Source organism: Haplochromis burtoni, unplaced genomic scaffold, assembly GCF_018398535.1.
Source record: "Haplochromis burtoni strain Fernald_Lab_line unplaced genomic scaffold, NCSU_Asbu1 Contig_58, whole genome shotgun sequence".
Classification (NCBI taxonomy): Eukaryota; Metazoa; Chordata; class Actinopteri; order Cichliformes; family Cichlidae; genus Haplochromis; species Haplochromis burtoni.
Genome location: NW_024582419.1, coordinates 813407 through 834582, shown reverse-complemented (window position 1 = coordinate 834582; position 21176 = coordinate 813407). Strand labels below are relative to the sequence as shown.

General features: G+C 39.7%; 1 protein-coding gene across 1 annotated transcript in view; it reads left to right on the top strand.

Annotated features, from left to right (window-relative positions):
* Positions 1 to 11654, top strand: part of tmx3b (thioredoxin related transmembrane protein 3b) — a 36256-nt gene extending 24602 nt beyond the window's left edge. Inside the window, exons 14-16 of the mRNA XM_005922580.3 lie at positions 3139 to 3268; positions 4821 to 4889; positions 9513 to 11654. Of these exons, the coding sequence (XP_005922642.1) occupies positions 3139 to 3268; positions 4821 to 4889; positions 9513 to 9776 (463 nt within the window). The 3' untranslated portion in view covers positions 9777 to 11654. The remainder of the gene's footprint in view (positions 1 to 3138; positions 3269 to 4820; positions 4890 to 9512) is intronic.
* Positions 11655 to 21176: the final 9522 nt, after the last annotated feature.

Sequence of the window (21176 nt, the reverse complement as noted above, 5' to 3'; positions counted from 1 at the left end):
GAGGAATAAAATCCTGGCCTGTCAATGTCCACTAATCCTTTCCCTTAGGAGGGCCATGGAAATAAATCTGATGGCTTTTTATTCCTCTTTCTGTCATCACAGCGATTACTGTGTTCTGGCAGCAGTCTGTCTGGCGTAAGGCTGCTTCTGCTTTCACCAGAGGCACACAAACACACTCAGGAATACACACATACCAGATGAGAACCACTCAAAGTCTGAGGTCGTCTTTGTTTCTGTTTAAATGTAGGATTATCTCTAACCCCTTATATGGGATGCATTGTAGGCTGTGAAAAACGTGAAAAGATGTGAGCTGACTGAAAACTGGCAATATCGAGGGAGGACTTGTAATCGGAATGGGAATGATTACGAAAGGCATTTCTCCAGTTGGACATCCAAATGAACGACCTCCTGATGTCAGCAAACATAATTTTCTGATAACTTTAAATTGATATTTATCCAGATTTTATGTTGGCACACATCCTAAATGTATATTCTGGACATACTGTGATAATGATTATCATAGTTTACAGCTGGGATTAGTAATTAGGCCTTCTTACAATAATTAATGCTCAGAAAATGCTTCTGGTAACAAAGCGCAAAAGGAAACTTTGAGAAAAATGAACTGATGAACTGTTGCTAATGAGTCCTGTTTAAAAAAAACTAAATAAAATAACATGAAGCCCTCAAATGTGTAAACTGCACATAATTTGTGCACAATTTGTTCACTTCTATTTTCATTTTTTAACACCAACAAACATTAGTGCATTAAAGTCAATATTTCAAAAATGTATTAATATATATGTTGTCCAATGTGCACAAAGGGTCAATGGGAAAGCACAAAACATGCCGAAAATTGCATAATTTAGAAATTGTGTAATCACATTGTGCCCAGCAGAGCAGCTTGAGCTGCAGCACATGTAGGCGAGTACATGCCAAAGCTGAGCAGACAGTTGTGAAGTCTTTGGTGTCTTCACAGTAAATTAATAACTAGTTTGTTAAAATTCATTTGTTGAATTTTTAATGAACAACAACCCTGTTCAGAATATAAAGAACATCTTCTGATAAATCAGTATTAGACAACTGTGTTGGTTAGTGGTTGCTGGAGGTTGGAGGTAGAAGTCATTGTTTAATTGATTGCTAAAGCTTTAATCAGGCAGGCATCGAGACTGGTCAGTCACCCCCAGCACTGAACAGCCTCCAGAGAAAGGAGGAATGACGAATAGTTGCTGGCAGTCGTAAAGAGGTACCAAAAACCTCCTTGTGATTGCTTTGGTTGTTAGCAGACTGCCTGTAGGGTGGCTCCAATACACTGACGAACAAAAAACTTGGCTCAAGTCTTCAAGATGGGACTCTCATGTAGTTAGGGATGGGTACCGGTATCGGCACCGGTTCTGACATAAACGGTAGTAACCAGACCGAAAAGCAGCGCACATTTCAGTGCTTTATTTCGGTGCTTTTTTTTCCTGAGATGTCATACACTTTGGATTCTAGCCAATCATTTTACCTTTCCAAGAATAGTAGGCGGGCCCAGGTACGTATGCTGTTTTAGAGCAGAGCTACAAATTAAAAATACCCAAGGCGAAGCGGCCAAAAGTCTGGCTGTACTTCACAGCAAAAGATGCAAACTCAGCAGCCTGCAACAAGTGCTTTAAGCTGATACTGTGCAAAGGAGGTAACACCTCGAATCTGATGAAACACCTGGCGACGCATAGCGTTTTTTTAAAAGCCGAGAAATCACCGTATTTGATAGCTTGCTGCAAGACCGAGCACCGAGCACATCTACCCATCCCTACATGTAGTCTGTGCTTCTTGTGTTAGTTCTAATGAATACCAATAGTTTCTCAGCTCCAGCTCCATAGTGAATCCAAAGACATGTAATGGTATCTTATCGTCTAACTTTCTATCTAATATGCAAATTCCCCCAAATCCCGAGTTATTACTTGAATAGTGAATTTTGGCTAGACTAGAAATGAGCTCACTATTACTTTAATTCCTTTAGCAGTTTGTACAGATCTTGTAGGATGGTACATAAAAGAAAAACAACAACAAAACCACTGGCCCTAATTGCATAGAAGCCATTTTTTGCAGTAGAAGAAGAATGTGTGCAAATGGTAGAATATATGACCCTTAATTATGGTGGCGAACCCCCAGTAGTCCCACTAACTGAGGCACCTAGGCTAATCCATATTTATTTTAAATGGGTGCCATCTGTTGGAGTAGGCTGGATGTCAGATGGAAATACCCATTCATAATGTGTGTGTGGTTGTGTGTGTGAGAGAGAGAGATTGCAGAACTCAGCTGGACAGAGTAGTGAGGCACTGATGACTCTACCGCACGGGCGTATATGTTTGCACTCCTGATTTCAGCTGGGTGGTGGATTGGGACAGTGATGGATATGCGTGCGTGTGTGCGCAATTTGTTGCTGGGTTGAGTAACACCGCGGGGATGTAAGGTGGCAGCGCCGTGATGGACTGTTTGTGCGCCTGTGTGCATGTGTGTATCTAAGCACAAGGATACCTTATCTAAGCCAGGCTTTGGTGTTGTGCGAGACGTGTGGAAGAGGGATCGGTTGTTTGTATGACCTTATTCCCTATCTCACTGAGTTTTGTAATTCCTCTGCTGATTTGTCGAAATGAGCCGGCTTGGCAGCGTACAGCGTGTCACTGTTTCTGTGTTTTCTGTTAAAACAAAGCCTGTAAGATCACGGGAGTAGTTAGTATATGTTTTGTACGTGTCTCGGTGTGGATGCAGAGCTGCCTTCCTCTGGACTCCCTGGGCTTCACTTGTCAGTTTTAGTTTGTAAAGGTCTCTTTAACTGTGACCGGCACAGACCCATAAAACCCCTGAGTTGCACACTCTTTGTATAAAAGATGGAAGAAATGCCACTCTGAAATGGGCCACACTGCATCGCCTTTTTCCTTGGGAAAGAAAAATTCTCTGTTTGAAAGAAAACCCATGGGAAAAGTTGGGTTGCTCAGAGTACAAAGGGTTTGTTTATCTCACTATTGTATTCTCTGTGTTGCAATTTATTCTTTAAGACTACAATTTGTTCCCATCTAATGATGCTCTTTGATAATGGCAGTCTGAGGTGTGGGGGTTAAGAAGATTAAAAGCCGTGTTTCCTGTTTTTTTCCTCAGCGAGGTGACAGTTCCCTCCGTTATCATCCTCAACACATCCAACGAGCAGTACTTCCTGCCCAGTGAGCCGATCGAAAGCATGGAGCAGCTGGTCCAATTCATCAGCAGTGTTCTGAACGGTTCTGCACAGGTCCAAATCCTTCCCTCTCCCCTCCCTTGCCTCCCTTTCCTGCTTTCTGTTTATGTATTCAGCCTGGTGTAGCCTTCGCTCCCCTTCACCTTATGTTGTACTGTTGTAATCACACCAAATCTTCATTAATCAAGCATGTTGCCTTGCATTTTAAGTCCCCCCCCTCAGAAAAATATTTTTTATCAGATGAGATATTTTTCCAATCTCCTTTTTGCATGTTTAGATGTCATATTGCATTCCCTTTTGAATAGATTATCTGCAATAATTCTATGTTCTGAGCCAAACACTGAGATTACTACATGACTTTGTATTGTAGTGTGCGCACTAATCTGGAAAATAAATGTCATCGTTCTCTCTACTCTACGCTAAAGTCACCAGATGTATGAAACCATAAGCCAAACACCCAAAGGTCTTTTTCCTTTTTCCGAGAATGGTCTGGGCTATTTTTCGCCTGGCAAAACAAACCACCCTCCCACCAAATACACAGCAACAGAAACCACCATGTTTCTGCAGTCCAGTTTTAGCCAAGCCCCGGACAGTTTCAGCCTCTACACGTCAGCCTCGTAATATCAGCCATGTGGTGTCTCAGGGCCCGTTTGTCCTTCATGTAGAAATGCACCAAATAAAGTTTTTGCCCCACAAAAAATGTTACCATAGAATAGAAGTGGATTTCAAGGATTTTCTTGTGGAGTGTAGGGAGCTTTTTTGCTCCAAGCATGATCAAGTTTTGTGAATCTTTAATGCTTTTTCAATGGAAGTATAAAAAACATGAAAACTGGGTGTGTTTTTTGTGGAATTCGCCTCCTGTGAAGCATGAACCAGCTTCAAGAACAGAGTTACCTTAGCAGTCTGTCACATTGCTACACCTGGTTTTCATGGAATAATTATTTTATTTTTTTAAACTCACTGCTGCCATATTTAAGTCCTCATTCCTTTGCTTCGTTTCAATTAAGAAGAAAAAGCTACAACTTCTTTATATGTTCTTTTTGCAAAAGGATGTCTGATACCTTGCATAGTTCTCATGCAATTTGTGCTTAGTCTGTTCAGCAGCTGCATCCACAAAGATTGTCTCATACCCCACCTTCAGCTCATTTCCAGAAGTCCTGCTTAGTTGGAGCTCACTAATTGGCCATCCTGATGAATTAGCATCAGGACAAATCACTCATTGGCTGCCCCGGTGCTTTTTGCCAATAAATGAGCTCAGATGGAGCAGAACTGCTGCACTGTGAGCAAACTAGAGTCAGGCACATTAGATAATTTTGTGCAAGGAAGCGGTTAATTAAACATTATTTAAAATGTCTGAAATGTACTAAGCACATGACTGGAGAACTGAAACCTGGATATTTCAGTCTGTGTATAGTATGTGTTGCTGTTTGCGAAGTTTTTATTGATTTATTGATTGTTTTGTGGTTTAGGGAATGCTTCCAGGTAACTGCATCAAATTGTTGTTGCCAAGCTGAAGAGTGCATGAAACCCTGCGCATGTCCTATAGAACTGGGATAGACTACACGTAGTAGCTTATCTGTGTCCATTAAACTCTGTCTTCCTGCAGGCATATGGAGGTGACGGCATCATTCAGAGGATCAAACGTGTTGCCTTTGATGCCAGGTCCACCATTATGGTAAGTTGGTGAGATTTCAATCAGAGAATATTGCCTAAGCAGGATGTAGCTCAAGTTCAAAGTGAAATGAAATACAAAACATCATCTAAGATTTCCACCAAAAAGCAATAAATATGTACAAAAGAGCGTAAAATAATTCAGTCTGCAGGATGTCTGCATCAAGTGTTCCTCAGGACTGAAGAAACAATATGACTAAAATTCAATCATGTCTTTTTTGTGCTCCGTTCATGAAGAATCAAGCTCCAAAACTATATTATTATTATTATTGTTGTTGTTGTTGTTGTTGTTGTTGTTGTTGTTATTATTTCGTTGCATAGTTGCATTCCTAAAAATGAATTTAAGTGGTTGAATGTTATGCTTCATTATTATGCTGACCTCTCAGAGGGACTCAGTATGCCGGCTGAAATTTGGGTATAAAAATGGTAATTCAGTTTATTTAATAAATAACAATACATTTCTGAGATTTAAACAACCTTTTGACAAATTTTCTCAGTTTTGACAGATGGTATCATAGATTTGTATTAAAGTTGACTTAGCATGCAGTGGCCAAAAGTTCAATATTTGCACTGCTTTGGTTCTGTTTTGGTCTCCACCACCTTCATGGGGAAATGTGTGTTTTTCTGTGTTCACCAGCTAATTGTAACTATTAACTAATGGCTTGTATACAGTTGGAACAATGTTCTGTGGGTTCTCACATTACATACAACACTTACTGTTTGTCAAATAAGAGTATTGCAGATGATTATCCAATCTAGCTTTCAAGCTAATATTACTTCAGGGTAATTTTACTATGCGACATACTACTCAGAGGACGCTCTCCTGTTTAAGGATACCAGGCTTCACCTCTACAATTAAAGCGCAGCATTATCGTGCTGCACAATATCAAATTGCCCCTGTTATGGAATAATATTCTTGCTGTGTTTCAAAATGTGCTTCACCTTGACTGCGTTTGCTAAATTAGGGTTAATGCTCTGTGTTCAAGCTGCTCTGCAACAATGTCAAACAAATGCCCCTGTGCACTCCACTTTTCCTCTTTGAGGATAAACAACATTTAGAGGACAAGATTGGATGTACAACTGAGAATATGCAGTACAGGCAGTAAACAGTCCATAGGGAGAGGGGGGGGAAAAAACAGCAGAGCAGATGGAGGTGGAGTGTTGAGGGAGGAGAGGGTCAGGCGGCTGAACTTCTCCTCCTTCTTTTACTCTAAGTAGTTGGTTCTTTTGGGAGAACTAGTGTTTATTTTACCAAGGGTGTGATAGGAATGTAAATACAGCTGTGAATAATACCTCTCAGCAGGCATGGTTGAACTTTAACCACGACTAACACTCTGCTCCGCCCATAACAGTGTCCTTAAAGCCATGTGGAGCATGTCTAAATGAGAATCGCATGCTTTAATGTTAGATTGAAGTAAAGGGTTTGACTTAAAGCTCAAACGAGAGCCTTTTAACAAGATATTAATTGAAGGTTTAATTCTTCGTGCGTCAGATCAGGCTTGACTCTCGGGTTATTAAATGAAATCAGTGATAAAGTAAGCCAGATGAGCAATGGGTAAATGTTTCAGAGCAAAAGAAAAGCTGTATTTCTTTGAGCTAAAAAAGCAACAATGCAGGATCTTTATTTGACTTCTTCTATTTGCTGCTTAAAAGTAAAAATCTTGTGTCAAGGGTCTGACTTACATCTGTAAGAGAAATGAAATGTGAGACTTGTGCTTTCCTAAATTTAGCAAGCTGGAAGTATCACCAGTCTAGTTTTGCTTACAGTGACATGATATAATATAGAGGAGATAGGCAACAGCCATCACCTTGCCCCTAGAGAGCCTATTTAAATTCATGTCTGACAGGAGCATGAAGAAGCAAGCGCATTAAGCCCAATGAGTCATAGCCAGCTGTGTTAGCATAGCATGCCCATCCTTTCCCTCATCCAGCATCACAGAGCACCGGCAATTACCATTCCTCTTCCTGTGGCAACGACTGAAGGGAACGTGAGTGTTTCTCTTCTTCTCAGCTCAGTGGCTGGCAGGAGTTGGGACCGAATGTGCCCTTTTAGGTGGATTCTCTCTGATGCAGTTTGCTACATTAAGATCATCTGAATTGTGCTTCACGTGTTCCTGAAAGAAAAAAAAAACAGGTTTAATTACACTGGAGTGCTTAAGAAATATTAGAAATAAATTGTATCAAAGTGGAAAACATGGATGTGAAATGAGGGGTGCCTTAATTATTACCAGAGAGCAACTTGTTGGCTCTGCGTGTTTACTTTGATTTTTCTCTTAAGTGATCCTCAAGGATAAATGTAGTTGTTATAAATGTGCAAATTTGTCACTAACGCTGGTTTAATTTAAAATGAAAAGGTTGTAATTAGGATGGAAAGCACAGTCTCGACAAATGTAGCGTCCACAGAGGTTTGCGTCACGTTCCTCCAGCAGCTTTTTGCTCATTTCCGTTTCATCTTCGTCTCATAAGCGAGATTAGCCAGCTTGTGACCTGTAGTTACCTATAGCATCATGCTCTGTGCAGGTCTGCAGAGATTTACATTCATATTCATGGAAGCATAATTTCAGCTTTAATGTGCTCGCACGCACTAAAGCCGAGGGAGGTGGGAGGTGAGCCCGTAATAAGCAGGGCAGTGTGTGTGCAGGCAGTATCTTCAGAAAGACTAGTGCGTAACGGTGGGCCTGTGCTCGTGTTTGACGTTTGATTTTTCTTTATTCATCTTAGTTGAGTTTGTAAAATGAGAAAGTAAAAGAAACATGAAGGATGTTCGATTGAAGGCCAACGCTCTCCAATATGGTCATTTGGTGTAAAACAAAACAAGCGGCACAGCAGACGATACATGTAGTGTATGGAAATGTTTCAAGACCAGCTTTTTAAAAACTTACACAACATGTAGTGTAAATGATAGAATACATGAATAAGTTACAAACTTGGCAAAAAAAGTGTTTTGATCTGCAGATCTGATTTGAATTTGCTTAACTTTCTGCAGCTAAAGGCAGGCTCTTTGCTACTACAAACACTGGTTATTGAGAGCAATGTGATGCTTTTATGGGACTGGACTGAACAGGCTGTGTTACAAGTAAGCAAGTCTCAGTGTGTGAATTTAAGAAACTGCAGCACTGACTCATCGTGGGACCTCTTGACCACAACTGAGCTTTAGGGTCTTATTTATCATATTTCCTCCCTTGTAGGCTCCGATAATGTGTGCACATGTCAAAGTACATGTGGCAGTTTCATTATATTTTGCCCCGAGCTCCTAAACTAACCATCACTCCTACTAGCTGTTAGTCGTGGTAGACAGACAATCGGAACGAATTGACATTTTGCTGGATATTGATTTAGCCTGACATTTACCTCTTGTTAGCAGATGTTTTGTCTTAAGCAGTCCTCATACTCACTTGACATCCCTTTTACTTTCCTTTTATTACCATTTGCTAGTAGTGTAGCTGGTTATTTCTGCGAATGACCTCAGATTACTGTGTACAGATGTATTCATTTTAATTTTTACTCCCCATTTTCTTGTCTGTGTCATGCGTGGATCTTGCTGAGAAGCTAGCTGGATTTCAGATTTTTTTTTCCCCATAGAAAGGAAAACAAAATTAATCCTGTGAACGATGATCAGTTAGTGAAGGAAGAAAAAATCAGATTTCTTGGATAATATTATTGTTTGCACATAAATGTTTTGACTGACAGACATACAGATAGATCAAGAGCACGGTGATGGATGAGACCATTAATGACAAGTCGTTCGCCAATGAGTGTGTAGATTTGAACCAAATCTACACACTAAAAATTAGTTTTTATTCAGCATGACCATAAATGGGTGACTGAAAGTGTTCACAGACATCAAGACAGATTTTTTTTTATATATAGACTTCTATAGGGCCAGGACTCTATTTGCAACCACAGCTGTCGCCATCTGGTGCACGTTCAAGACACTTCAGCATAATTTAATTTTCCATATTAACTTCACAATATATTAAACAACACTGGAAATAGCGATTGAGTAATTAGAAACCTATCTGGAAATAATTCTCACTCAAATTTTTAAATCAAATAACAAACAGTGATCACTTCCTCGTGGACTTCTGTTCTGTGAGACCTTTCGAAACCAGAGAGTTGCCCCCTCCTAGCTGTTAGAAACAATGCAAGGTTAAGGTACGCTGTATGGATACAAGTATTGGGCCACACCTCTAAATCACTGAATCCACTTGTTTTTTAGACCTGTTGCCACAGGGGTATAAAATCGAGCTCTTGGCCATGCTGTCTGCTTTTACAAACATTTGTGGAAGAAGGGTAATCCTAATGCGCTAACAGAGTTTGAGTGTGGTACCATAAGAGGATGCCACTATTGCGAAAAGTTATTTTGTGAACTTTCTTCCCTCATAGATATTCATCAATCTTTTATTTGCAGTTAATGGTGTTTAAAGTGGTGTTTGGTTGCTGAAAGATAAAACTAAGGTTATATATTTTTCTCTTTTGTATTTTCTCACTGGATTATTTCAGTGTTTTCCTCAAGTTACTGTATTAGTGTCTTTTACAAATTTGTCTCCCTATACTCTCCCTCACCCCTCGTGCTTCGCGTTCTTAATTTTCCTTTCATCTTTCGCTGTCTTCTTTCCCTCATCAGTCGGTGTTTCGCAGCTCTCCACTGCTGGGCTGCTTCCTGTTTGGCCTACCGCTGGGCGTAATTAGCCTGATGTGCTATGGCATCTGCACAGCTGAGTCTGATGACGGTTCGGATGACATAGATGCGCCGAAGAGAGAGGGCCTGACTGACGAGGAGGAGGAAGAGGAGGAGGAGGAGAGGCAACGTGCTGCGGCGCTGGAGAGCCCAGAAGAAGAGGATGAGGACGTTGGAGAGAAGGATCCTGAAGAGAAGAAAACCGATTAACACAGGGGCACCTGCTGGATAGAGGATCATAGGCCTAGTCAAATGCAGTGACATGAAACTCAAAGACATATCAATGTGTTACTGTTGTGCTTTGTTTTTCATCTCACTTCCCCTCAGAGCCCCTCTAGCACAGACTATTCTTCCATCTTTGAGTTCTTTGTCTGCGTGTAAGGTCGGCTGCTTGGCGAAGCCACTGAATTATGTTGAAAGCAAACAGCCTCTTTAATGATGGAGTGTAAACACTGTTCACATGAAGAAGGGATGGCTGCGAACCAAACATACCATCTTATTTATTATGATTCCAACCAACCAACCAGTGGTTAATTCCATGTGACGTGTGACACCCTGATTTCATAGGTCATTGTCTTGAAACCACTTTTTTTTTGTCGCATACCGAACTATTTTTCATTTTAATTCTCATTTTCTATATTATCCTACAGTAGTAGAAACTGATTGATGTTGCCTTTAAATTTGCCCAAAATCCATTGTGTAGGCTTGTGTATTGTTATTGACGCGTGTAGAATGAAAAAGAAGTGCCCAACAAGGAAAATCTGCCATCGTTGAAATGTGCAGTTTTTGTTTTTTGTTTTTAATTCTGTGTTATTGCCTAAAAATATTTCTTCTTATAAAGGGTTACAAAGTGCCCAGACAGTTCTGCACTTCACCGCATTTCTCTGTCAGCCATCTGCTGTCATTAAGAAAGACTGGGGACAATAATCGGGATCACTCGCTGTGATACCGACACACGGCAGATGGACATTTTTAACCCATTTCCTTCCAACATGACCAACTGGGTAAAAACAAATAAAAAATATCCTTATATAGACAGGTTGTACCTGTCTAGCAAAAGCCATAACATGCATCAGTAGCTCCTGTGGATCTTAACAAGTCATATTCCTCAGACAGACAAGCTCTGTCTGTTTCCATATTTCAGGCTATCCCCCATCACCGGTTTCTATATTCAATTCATTTGACATTTGAAGTTTACATCCCAATGCCCTGAGATGTACACAGAGCATGTAGAACATTAGGATTGTCTTTATGCTGCTGAGTTGTTGTTGTTGTTCTTTTTTTTTTTTCTTTGTTGGTCTCAAGGCATAGAGATCCTGTATACCCTCTCCTTGTGACTAAAGTGTGTGTAATAGCTGAAATCAAGTAGGGATAATGGATTCCTCCTTAATTCACCAGACCAATCTATTTCATAAAAAGACAGAGTGTTCCCAAAATCCTCTACACCCAGTGTAATAACATTTTCATGAAAATTCCACAGTACAGTGCACCTTACTGGATTTAGGGTGCAATGAGGCAGAGACCTCAAAGCATCTGAAAACACAACTTGAATATCTGTAAAATAGATTCTTACTCTCAGCTGGTACGGCGAGTTACGTGGCATCCACCTTTTCCAATAAAGATCAATTTTCTTCAATATAAGATTTTCTTTAATGTTCTTTTCTTTTCTTGTTTTTTGCCAAGAGTTAGAGGACATGGTTGATGCTGCTGACATGTGTCTACGTCAACAGGTAGGCAGCTTATAGCATAAAGACGAAGCTGGGGCCGCGCTCGCCCGGCTCTGTCCAAAGAGCTGCCTCAGAGCTCCTTTAAAAAGCAGAAATAACAGTAACTTCACCATTTGGTTCTAGTTCAGTAACCCATTCGACTCAATATAAGCACACCTTTTCTCTTTTAAAAGAAAATTGTTATTATCTGTGGTTTACTGTGAAGCTGCGCTAAAGGAGCCATGCCCTCGCCTTGCCTTCTGGTCTGTAGTTGCCTACCACTATCTGCCAAACTTCCTGTTAGGGTTTGAATTGAGTTTGTCACATTTTATTACAGGTTTGAAAGATTGAAATAAAGATGGTCGTCTTTTTTTCTTGCTCATTGGAATTTCTTTCTTTTTTTCATCATGTAATGTCGGGTTGTTAGGTTTCCTTTTTTGTTTGTTCTTTTAGGTCTGTCAATCTTCCAGCTACCGTGCTGTGCAAAAGTCTCGAGCCGGTCCTCATATCTTTGTTTTACTTCCAAGCGCCAGAGTTACTTTAAAATTTTAAAAAGTGGTTGTGAGCAGTAGTTCTCTGGGCTTTTTGAAGATCTTGGACATGATGCCTTTTCCCCTCAGCAGTGTGGGTAGGCGGCGTGGACATTGAGTTTGTGAATTTGGTAACTCGAGAATGAGGTGAAATAGGAGCTTCAAGTTGATACCAAAGGTGTATCTACTAAAAGCCTTGGACAGGATTAAAACTCCGTGACCTAGACCTCAAAGTCAGAGGTAAATTTCACTGAGAACACAGTAAGATTTTCAGTTAATGCCATTGGTGAATGTCCTAAAAATTTTGGATGTGTCTCAGGGACCTTGATCTGAAAGCAAAAGTAAGTTTTCTGACCATCTTGTGTATGCAATAACAAGATGATGTAGGATTTTGTAATTGATACTATAGGTGGCTGAGGGGTAGCAATATCACAGTATTTCAGTATAATGATTTTGTTTGGTAAGCTATGTAACAGTGACCTGTTACGGTTAACAAGGCTCCTAACTCAAAGAATGAACCAGTGCCAGGTCTACACCAACACATACCAGACAAAAAAACAGTTGTAGGTGCTTTGTTAGTAGCAGGTTGTCAGAAAAACACACTGAATATCTTTAGCTGCATGTATGAAAAATGCCAAAGATGACAGAATCTGACAGACATAAAATAGTAATTTTGTACAAACAAAGTGATTCCCAAAGAGTTATTAATCAACAACTGGCAAATCACAACACATCTATGCTGAAAAAGAATCAGAAGCAGGTGTTGCTTCTGACTTTAAACCCTGGTAGAATAATACAAACTCCTTATGTGCTGTATTTCTTTCTGTACTAATGAATAAATCACTGCACGTATTTTCATTTTTCTTTGAAAAACATAAAGAAATGAAGGCTGCTTCAAGACTTTTGCACACTATAGTTCTCTGCCAAGCTTCAATTATCACACAGACAAATGTGTTTTTTTTTTCTTCCCCCCACTTCCACCATTATAATCCTTGGCAGAGGTGTGTACTCACATATGGCGGATATAATCACATTTTTGGAGATCTAGGTTTAACCAGGGCTGATTGCTTTCCTTGATGTGAAACTCATTTATTTCTTCTCTTTAGGGAAAGACGACGTTCTCAAGTCAAACTCAGAAACGTGACTTTACATAATGAAAAAGCACACCGTCAGCATACTTCCCTCACATGATTTGAGAGGGGGAAAAAAAGTGTTGCTTTTCGTAAAGTTTGATTGGTTGTTTTCAAGTCTGATAAAGTCAGAGAATTTTCCAGCGGATGTCTTTTTGGGGACAAATTACCACATAGGGGGAGATAATATATTACTACATCAGAATCAGTGTCATTGAGTGGTGCTGATGCAAAAAGTAATTCATCGCTCAATTACCTCGCGCTATATTCTGAGAATGAGTTTCATCGTGTGCTAAATGAAGGAGGCCTGGTGTCTCTCTCTCTCTCTCTTTTTTTCCCAAAGTACCAACAGTCTGGCGCGCTAGACAAGGGCAATTACACACTGAAGCTCGTTCTGACGTCTGTCTTATGTTGGAATGGCAAATTAAGGCGAGATAGTAATCATCTCATTTCTGACTCACATGGGAGGTGTTTAATGGTTTAGGTTCACATGTAAGGTCAAAGCAAAAAATAAAAAAGAAGGAAAGATAGATGGTTATTTCCGTTAATGCTTCAACCCTCCATGTCGAGTGTAGTCTGAGCTCAGTTGGTGTCAATCAGTAGCAAGATGAGAAATAGCTGATTAACTTTGCTCACCATGGAAACCAGCCCACACTTGTTCTCTGTGAGTCTTTGCAGATCCTGTTAGAAACAAAAGTATTTTATTTATTTATTTATTTATTTTTGTATGGTTGATAGATGGCTGCAGCTGCCCGATTCCATCTGTTTGCTGCCACTATAGAAAAATACCTCAATGCCTAATTACACAAACAATGTAGGCAAATCTGCCCTTTTGAGATATCTCACCTCCTCTCAGTGAATCGGTGTATGTGTGTGTGTGTGCACGTTTATTTCGTTCAATCATCAGCTGTTACATCCCTTCTCATAGCCCTGTCTATGACTATTTTTGGGGATCCGACTTTACCTCAACAGTTCAACTGGGCTTAATAGGCACTTGTCAGCCTGTCAGTCGATAGACGGGGCTCGTTGCTGCCGTTTTCTTCTGTGCGCTCTGACAATTTGGCAAACTTTTCTTCAGGGCTTGTGTGAAAATGATTCTGCAAAGATGGTTGCTGCCCATCAACTCTGTTACAACTTCTCCTGCGTCAAAAAGCATCAAGTAGGCAAACTCCTGCAGGGGATGGTAACTGCAGATAGAAGCTGAGATAAGAACTCCGCATTAGAGCAGCAAACACACCCTGTTTTTGAAACACACAGTACGTGGTAAAGAAACTATGTATAGTTTGTGATGTCTGAACACTATTAGATCTCACCCATTATGGTACAGAATCATCACAAAGATTTCAACCTACTTATGCACGTGTGCCTTTTTCTTCCTTAAGTCCGTCTATTCCACATACTCTACACTTACTGGCCACTTCATTAGTTGCACCTTGTTATTGATGGATTGGAATCCTTTTTGAATTGAAACTGCTTTGTGGCATAGATTCAACAACATACTTCAAACATTCCTCTGAGGTTGATCTCACAGTCACAGCCACCAGGTTGCTGTCATGCTCAAGAAACTAGTTATAGATTATCCGAGCTTTGTGACACCATGCATTATCCTGCTGGAAGCAACCATCAGAAAATGAGTACACTGTGGTCTCAAAAGGGATAGATGTGGTCAGCAACAATACTCAGGTGGGTTGTGGTATTTAAAACATGCTTGAGGGGCCGAAAGCGTGCCAAGAAAATATCCTCAACACCAACAGCAGCGCTGGCATTTGCTCACACAAAGCCGGACGGTTCCATCCAGTTTCGAGATTCATCAGACCAGGCAATGTTTTTCTTCTATCAATCTTCTTTTGTTCAGTTCTGTGAGCCTGTGTGAAGCCTCGGTTTCATGTTCTTATCTGACAGGAGTGGCACTTGGTGTGGTCTTCTGCTGCTATAGCCCACTTGCTTCAATGTTCAGAGATGTTCTTCTGCATACCTTGGTTGTAACAAGTGATTATTTCAGTTACTGTTGCTTTTTTGTTGTTGCTCAAAGCAGTCTGGCCAGTCTACTTTAATCTCTTAAATAAGCAAGTTGCTTTTGTCCCCAGAGAACTGCAGCTCACTGGATATTTTCTTATTTTCAAACCATTCTCAGTAAAACCCAGGGATGGCTGTGCAGGAAAATCCCAGTAGATCAGCAGTTTCTGAAATAGTTAAACAGCTCATCTCGCACAAACAATAATGTCATATTCAAAGCCACTTAAAATTACCTTTGTTCTCATCTGAGATGCAGGTCATCCTCCAGACTACAGATATTTGCATTAACAAACAGTTGAACAGGTGTACAAGTATGCGTTGAAAGATCACAGAATGTTCTTGTACACAAACTATTTGAGAGCTGTATCAAAAACAGTACCCAAATAACTTTTAAACTACATTTATTATTATATTATTATTATTTCATGTTCAACCTGATGGACGCGTGTGCTACCTCTGCATCCTGTGCTCCACAAGCTCTGTTTTCTCTGCTCGGGTATTTATTTGTAATCTAAAATTTGGTATTTTATTGTTGCAGTCCATGAGGGTTGACTAAGAAGCATCTTCTGGAATAAAAAAAAGGTAGATCCATGGCTATGCAATAAACTACAGCTGGGGGCGGGGGTTGTATTATTTCATAAGTGATTCATTTGGACACTGGATTTAGATTCATGGTCACTTTGATTATTCAAATGTCCCATCAAAGGCTCCCATGTTCCTCAGTTCTTTATATGTGCCATCCTAAGGTTCCTATTCTCTCTAGCTAACAGGAAGCTAATAAACAAGGTGCTCTGTATGAAGTTAAAGTAGGTTATCAAGAACTAGAGTCAGTGTTTGGGTGTCCATCCCACAACAGATATTTTGATTTGCTATATTTCTTCAAAATCTATAAACAAAAACAACTTTAATTGTTTATTTTAACATTTTGAAGCCTCTACATTCAGCGTTATGTCTGCTTACATTTTATTATTTTTGGAGCTATAAATGACCATACACAGACTAGAGAGTGGAGTGCTAAATTGTCGGCTAATGCCAGCATGCTACAAAGATTCATTTTCAAACTGTATGGATGCATTTTACAGGCACAGATATTTACTTATTAACATATAGATATATTGGGCAGACTGTTAGTACAGTTAACTCAATAATAATTGCATGAAATATTGTCCAAAAGGTGAAACCACATAAATTGATAGAAGTTAGCTGAGGTGATTCCTAGCAGATAGCTAGCAGTAGGCTAATCACGTACAAAGAAGCCAGACAGCAGTGTAAGCCTTAACAGGGCTTCAACAGGTGAGTTATTACAAAAATTTAAATGAAAAGGCAAATTTGACATTTTCTATTAAGTATTTTTATCAAACATAAAAACCTTTATTCTGTTCTGAATATAAGCAGTGCGTTTGGCCAAAGCTGCTGGAGTATAACCTTCTCTACATTCAGATAAGTTCACACTTGCCTACTGACATGAGACATAAGCCCTAAACACTAAAAACTGTTTGGCGTTTAGACGTGCACGCTGATGATTGCTGCTTTGCTCTTGCCATACCTTTAAATCGATTCCACAAATGGAAGCAGAGTGTAACAGCCTGACAGTTTGGTCTGATATCAGGCCAGTTTTGCACCTGTAAATGATGTTTTTTAAATGCTGCTCTTGCTAGAGCCACATGCGCCCCTCTATAAGGTGGAGAGATTTAAAGCTTAACAGACCTGCCATGTGCAGTCGCTGTTGGAAAAATGGTCCATTTAAAATCGTGACAAATAAATCAACTTCTTTCCGTATTCCAGTTTGTGACAATTTTTTATTTATTGCTGAAATGATGCACATCTCTGCTGAGAATAACAAGTGCATATTATCCCCTGCCAAGAGCACTGTAAGCGTTTCCCAGTGGTGTTTTTCTCCTTATCGCTCTACCAACGGGCCACTGCCACACAGCAGTTGCCTAATGATGTTTCCTGGGTCGTGATCATTTACTGAAGGGACCTGTCCCCTCAGGGTGGTCTTGGTGACTTACAGTACCTGAGATGCAGCTGTTTCTGGAGGAGGTGACATGTGCCCAAATGTAGCTGTGAATGCTGTCACTCCAACCGCTGCCACAGGCTCCTTTCCGTCCTCCAACCTGATTATCGAGAGAACTTAAAAATCAGCCTTCACATTCAAGGCGCAAAACAGGTTCATCAACAGATGAATGAGTGCGAGCAGTGTGTGCGTATATGTGTGTCCCAGCCTTTGTGTGTTTAATCTGTGCTACTTCACACAGATGTTCAGGGACGTTATGTGTCTCGACTGCTGGGTCCAGAGCTTACTTCTAAGCCCCCTTATAGTGACTGTAGCCAGCTGGGTGTCAATGATGGTACAGTCAACAACACTTCCACACTCATGCACTCTTCCTTACTGCGCGCACACACACACACACACACACACGCTTTATGTGGGACTTTCTGAAGCTCAGGCAACAACCTGGAGGAAGCTTGTGGGAACAGTCTTTGAATCCCTTTAACTCCTAAAAACCGGATATCTCAGAAAATACTACCCGGGTATAAGAAGCTAAGTGCTATACTCTGTAAAGAAAGTGGGATTTATTTAAGTTAAAGGCTTTTGCGTGATAATCCTTTCACAGGCATGCCTAGAACATTTCGAATGGGTGGGTTCAATAGCTGAGGAGAAAGAAGTAGCTATATATATATGGAGAATACAATACATGGATTCACACATGTATTCAGGACTGTTTCATCGAAAGATTACGAATATTTCCATCTCAGCAAAACAAACCTAAATGACTTGATTTGCTTTGCTTATGTTTGCTTTATGTTTGAGGTTGGGCCAAGGGAATTCCATTATAGAAGCTTAACGGGGCATTTCTAATCAACTGCCAATTCCAGGACTATCAGTTTAGTCAAGTGCACGAGTACAAATTATTCTAATGTGTCAATACGTTGCCAAGATCTGGAAGAAGATCCAAATTGTCATTTCTGGATTAGAGGAAATTGATTTGAATGTTCATGAACAACCCAGGAACCACCAAGTCTCAAGCTTGCCTGAAGTGAATTTTACATGGCCATGGCCTGAGAGTCAGGCTTGACTGAAATCTGTAGCTGCCAAAATGTTCAGACAATTATTGAGCTATTTATGCACAAGAGGGATATTTAGAGGGATAAAGGTCATGTTTTTAAACTTAAGATTACTGTACCAACTCTCAAGCACGGTGGTGGTAGCGTCATGCTCTGGGGCTGTTTTGCCAGGAAACCAAATAATTTAAATGAACTCTACCAATTTCATTAAGAAGGGTGGTCGATTATTCAACCAGAATTATGCCAGAAGGCAAAAACATCTAGTTGAAGTGCAATTTGCCAAAGGACCAAACTTAATGAGGGTGCATGTATATGTTCGAGCCTGTGTGGATTAGAGAAAATCCAAAATAGTTTCCAAATTCTGCATCCTGTTCTGGTTTTTAAAAATCATTAAACATGTATGCTGTACAACAATGCCACACTGGAAAACGAACAGTTCAAACAAATCATGAAAGTCCCAGGTTTACCACAACATTCATGCCGGTGATGAGTGTGTACTGTATCTAAACGTCTGACCTCAGCTGTACGCACTACTTTCCTATTAGTTGCTCTCTTGTAAATGTCATTATTTGTTGGAGAACTAATGTGCAACAATAGACAATATAGATAGTTATATAGATAGTTATGATAAAGCTTTGTACACAGAGGAGCCTTCCAAAAGAGTGTTCAAAGGATAATCCGAATCTTTTTAGTCTATTGAGGAGGAAATGCACTTATCTGAGTTGTTCTGTATGATTAACTGCAATAACAGGCAGCTTGAAAGAGCAGGCTTCTATATTTATTCTCTTCATAAGTACTTCATTGCTTTTAATGAGTTGTTGAATGCAAACTATTTTGTTATTTTATTCATGTTCATGACAAACATGTCCAAGCTTTTAAAGGTCAAGGACTGAATGACTGTAAAACCCATGTGTGCCAAATGCTCAAGCTTTAGGCACTTTTCCAGTGTCATTGCAATGTTTAATACACCTAGATTTGGGATTTGAGAAGAGATTTCCTCATAATGTCTTTGCACTGCACTCCCACACACCTGGTGTATCAGTTTCGTAATAGGCTTTGATTTCAGAATCCAGGAATAAAAATATGTAGCTAGAAATGAGCACAATAAACAGCCCACTATCCCAACTATGGTGCTCTGCAGAAACCCTTACATCAGTGCGGCACCAGAGAAAAATCAAGCATTTAAAACTTACCAGTTGCCTTTGAGATCTGATGTGAACAATGACAAGTCAAGTACAGACAACTGCTCCTGATATGCTAGTCTTTGGAAGAGCGACACAAAATGCAGTTAGTGGTCATTACTGAGTCCACTTTAGCATCCAGCACCACAGAGGAATAGCCACATAGAGCCTACAGAGAGTAATAACATCTTATTGCTCTTGTGGTCACATTTGGCCCAGGCCAGTGGTTAACTTTGCAACCTAATAGGAAATGTTTCCTTTTCAGCTCCCTCTGATAGCTTTTTAATTGCTTTCAGTGACACTGTCACCTCTCTTCCTCAGTAGCCTCAGGACCATGTTGTGTTTTCTATGGCGAGGGAGCTCTGCAATGTAATCATGAAATGATCATAATTAGGGAAACATAATTGTGAGGAGTTATTTGGTTTAAAATGACCTAGAGGTACAAACTAATCTCTTAAAATGCATTTTTGTTGATAGTAGATGGCTTAGGAACACATTCAAAACAAGCAATAATGAGGCCCAAGGATTATTACTGTTTGTAAGGACCACAACAACAAAGTCTAACAGACTCCTTGGGGCTTCTGGGTTGTAATGCACTGAATTACTTTTATTGCATGAGGCTATGCTGAAAAACGTCTTCAGTATTTGTTGACTGTGGGAAAAATATTCCAAGGACAAAATACTAAAGGAGCCTTAAATGATCGGTGTGAAATAAAGTACCTGAATAAAATGGTCCCCGACTCATTTTTAAGGTGCGACTGGTATATCTCGATAAGAAACCAAAATAACTTTATTTTCTGAAAAAAGCTCGTCTTAAAATGGCACTACTGTTTCACAAGGAGGAAGATAAATCAAATGTTTGAGGATGAGTAATTAAATATAAATATTGGTAAAACATTAATTAAAAAATGTTTTTTAAATTTTTTTATTCACACAAGATGTTAAGAAGACAGTTTTACATATTTTAGATGATCTTACAGTAGTGTGTAAAGATCTTTGCCACTCATTATTTCTTGTTTTGCTAGGAAAATAGAAAATTATTTATAATTTTATAATTTATAATTTTTTGATTTTTTTTTTGAAAAATGTGCGATGTGGACGTCAGCTCCTTTTGTTCCATCCTCTGTTAAAATTGCTGCTTGGCATTGTGTTTTTCAGTCACTGCCATCCTGAAAATAGAAACGATTGCCAATTACAAGGCTTTTCAGATGGTATTGCATGATGGATCAAACTCTGACTGTACTTTTCTGCGTTCATCATTTTTTCAATTTTGACCTGATCCAGAAATCATGACAGAACCTCCATCGTGTTTTTCAGACGGGTGTAGACACTCACTGACACTCACTCCCTCTTGACCTCCTCTCTGCATACAACATTTTGGATTACTCACTCCATAAGACCTGTTGCTGCTGGTTTTCAGTCCAGTTCTTGTTTGATTTGGTATACCTCAGCCTTTTCTGACTGTTTCACTTTGTTAAGAATGGCCTTTTGAGAGCCAACCTTCCACTGAGAGCATTTCTTATGAAGCTTAAGTGAACATTAGATGGACCAGGTGAATGATCAGATGCATCTCTCAGGTCCTGTGCCAGTTTTTTGCTGGATTTTGTCCTATTTCTTGAGGGCATGAGTTTCATATACTGTTCATTTGGTCTAGATGTATTTTTTAGGTTTGTCACTTCTTTTGTCCTCCACTTGTTCAGTTTCTTCAATTTTTCCAAGGACACACTAACAGCATGAAACTTGGACTAAACAGTCCAAGTTTTTGGCTAATAACTCTTTTTTTCCACTTGATTCCCAAATAATATTTTATTTCTGTTATCTTTGGCATTTTTCAGACATTCAACTAAACAGATGGGAACAAATTGTGTTTTTGTGAAACACTGTTAGTAGCGAATTGTTCTATGTAAACACAACAATGATTCATCCCTTGAGTTACACACCGTTTTTTATGTTTGAATAATTCATAGATCATTCCAAA